Below are 2,500 nucleotides of genomic sequence, written 5' to 3' on the forward strand. Positions count from 1 at the left end.
GGGCTGTGAGCAACCTGATGTGGTTCAAGGTGTCCCTGCTCCTGCAGGGGGGTTGGGCTGGGTGACCTCTAGGGGTCCCTTCCAACCCAAACCATTTGATGATTCTATGAACTTATTTAGATTAATTATTTGGACAGGAATCATCCTCTGGTTTCTTCTTATACCTCACCTACGTAGTTTCTAGTGATGGGTGTTATTCCAAGCCCTCGCAGCACAAATAACATTAACTGCAGAGTAAAGATGGGAAAACAGAAGTAGAAATAAATTACAGGTTCCCCTGGGGACACGAGGTGAAGGGGGGAGCGTGGCAGATCCGAGGAGGAACCGGGCTCTCCTGCCCTGTGCTGCAGTTGGTCTTTGCTATTTAAAACACAGAAGAGCAGAGCGAGGCAAGGGCTAAGGACATTATTCCAAGTGTTTCCTTACTGGGATGAGGACTGTGCACATGCCGTGGCTGTTGACACCTTTGGAAGTACCATCCTCCTGTCTGCAGCGGAGCCTCCCAGCAGCTCGGGAGCGTCCGTCCTGCCGTTCCCTGCCACGCTCCAGCACCGTCTGCAGCCGCTGCTGCATCGGCCGCCCGTCTGACGTTGGACTTCAGCGCATGTTTATCTGTCGTCTTTGCAGGGATTTTTGCTTTTTGCTGCGGGGCTGCTCTCGAGCATCGCTGTTCAGGTACTGGGGATTCTCCGGGCGGTGGTTAGGTATGGGCCATATTTGTTGCCATACGCTGGATAGAAACAAACACCACAGGCTTTATGCAATTCTCCAGCGCAATACGAGTTTTGTATAATTGCCTCAGACTGAGTGGAAATTATCTGCAAGCCCAAAAGCTTTCACTGAAGCAATTAGCAAATCATTTTAAATAACAAACACAATTGGAATCTGGCTATCCGTTTGTGGAGAGAGCTGAGGGGAAGGGTGAGTTCACTGAATGGATCCTTTGTTTTCAGTCGAACCTAAACTTTTTTAGGCTTAGCCAATGCACTCGGAGAGCAAGTGTGCTTCATGCAGCGCAGTGATGGTCATTTAAGTGTATTTTAAAGCTAGGGAAACTGGAGTAGAGAGGATTTCTAGGTTGCTGCTCACTACCAACCCGCGAATGCTTTTATTTCATGCTCTCCTTTAAGAGATCAGGTAACGGGAGACTGGGTCGCTGCTCAGCCTGCACTTCCCCGTGGGCATTGCCGCAGGACAAAGGGTTCCCATTTATTCTGAGCTCCTTTCCTCCGGTTCAAGGTATTTCCCAGGCCTTCAGTGCCGCTGTCAGAGCGGTGCAGGGGCTATGCTGGGAGCAGAGTTCACCCTCGGGAGAGCGCCCGGGCGAGCAGTGTGCCCGTAGCAGGATAACGCCGCTTTCCGATGCGATGTGAACTGGCGCGGTTGATTGCCTTTGTGTTCGCTTCCCATCCTTTCCTCCCCTTCCTTTTTCCTTTTTTCCATCTCCCTCTTCCCTTCCCTAAGGCTGGGCTTTCCTCACTCACCCGGCACGCGGTTTTCCCCCTTGTATCCTTCTCCTCCATCCCTTGTTTCCCCTCTGCCGGTCTCTCCCCTTCACTCATCCCCACCCTCTCCTCTGCAGGGGCGATGCCACCGAGAGCCTGCAGTTCGAATTAGCCCATGCTGACCCCGCTGCGCTGGCCCGGGCCCAGCACGCTGCAAAGACACTGTTGGTCTCGCTGCTTGGGGGAGAGCACGGAGCGGCCGAGGATGCCTGCGGAGGGACCGAGGACTCCTGTCTCGACATAAGTGGTGGCTGAGGGAGAGACATGTTGGGACAGCGCCGTTTCAGCTGGCACAATATTCCCTGCACTGAGACAAGCATCGCTAACCATGGCAATAGCTTGGAGGCTTCTCACGTGGACTGTCGTCTTCACTGCAGCTGTCTGCGACTTTCCCGGTTACACGTTCCAGTCACAAGGTAGGGATGCCTGGGTTGGGGGGGGGGGAGCTGGATCCACCCACCTCTGCTGGCAGAAACCCTAATGCTGGCCCCAGGGCAGGTTGGTAGGGTAACGTTGTGCTGGGGAGTAGGTGGGGACACCCCAAACTCTTCTCTGCTTGCTGCACAGCAAGTCCTACTTGGTCATCAGCAAGGAAATTCTTCCCCGTGCTAATTTAGAGGCGACCATCTCCCATATTATAGGCAGAATAGTTTGGTAAAACTATTCTTAGGAGTAAGAAGCAAAACCCTCTGAGGAGTATTCTGCGTATTCTGTATCGTATGCACCTCATCCCACTTTAACAACTGGGATTTGGGAGGGGACTGTAAAATCATAAATGAAGTCAAACCGTGTATGGGGAATGAACGGTTAACGTGAGCACCGTGGGTGTTTGCAGGCCCATTGCCTACCCAGGAAGCAGGTAAGCACTATTTTCCTCTATTGCTTCAAGAATGCTTTTCCAAGCTTTTATTTATTGTATTCACCTCAGGATCACGATCGCCTCGGGATCTCGCTGTCCAGCAGCAGAGCTCCTGCTGCTGAATCGGCCGGGAGGT

General features: G+C 52.6%; 1 protein-coding gene across 1 annotated transcript in view; it reads left to right on the forward strand.

The window, feature by feature from the left end:
• The window catches only part of ADAMTS10 (ADAM metallopeptidase with thrombospondin type 1 motif 10), a 63,328-nt gene that overhangs the window by 13,104 nt on the left and 47,724 nt on the right, over nucleotides 1-2,500 (forward strand). Inside the window, exon 3 of the mRNA XM_009645281.2 lies at nucleotides 1,583-1,921. Within this exon, the coding sequence (XP_009643576.1) occupies nucleotides 1,834-1,921 (88 nt within the window). The 5' untranslated portion in view covers nucleotides 1,583-1,833. The remainder of the gene's footprint in view (nucleotides 1-1,582; nucleotides 1,922-2,500) is intronic.

The sequence above is a fragment of the Egretta garzetta genome, unplaced genomic scaffold, assembly GCF_000687185.1.
Source record: "Egretta garzetta isolate BGI_Z169 unplaced genomic scaffold, ASM68718v1 scaffold348, whole genome shotgun sequence".
Taxonomy (NCBI): Eukaryota; Metazoa; Chordata; class Aves; order Pelecaniformes; family Ardeidae; genus Egretta; species Egretta garzetta.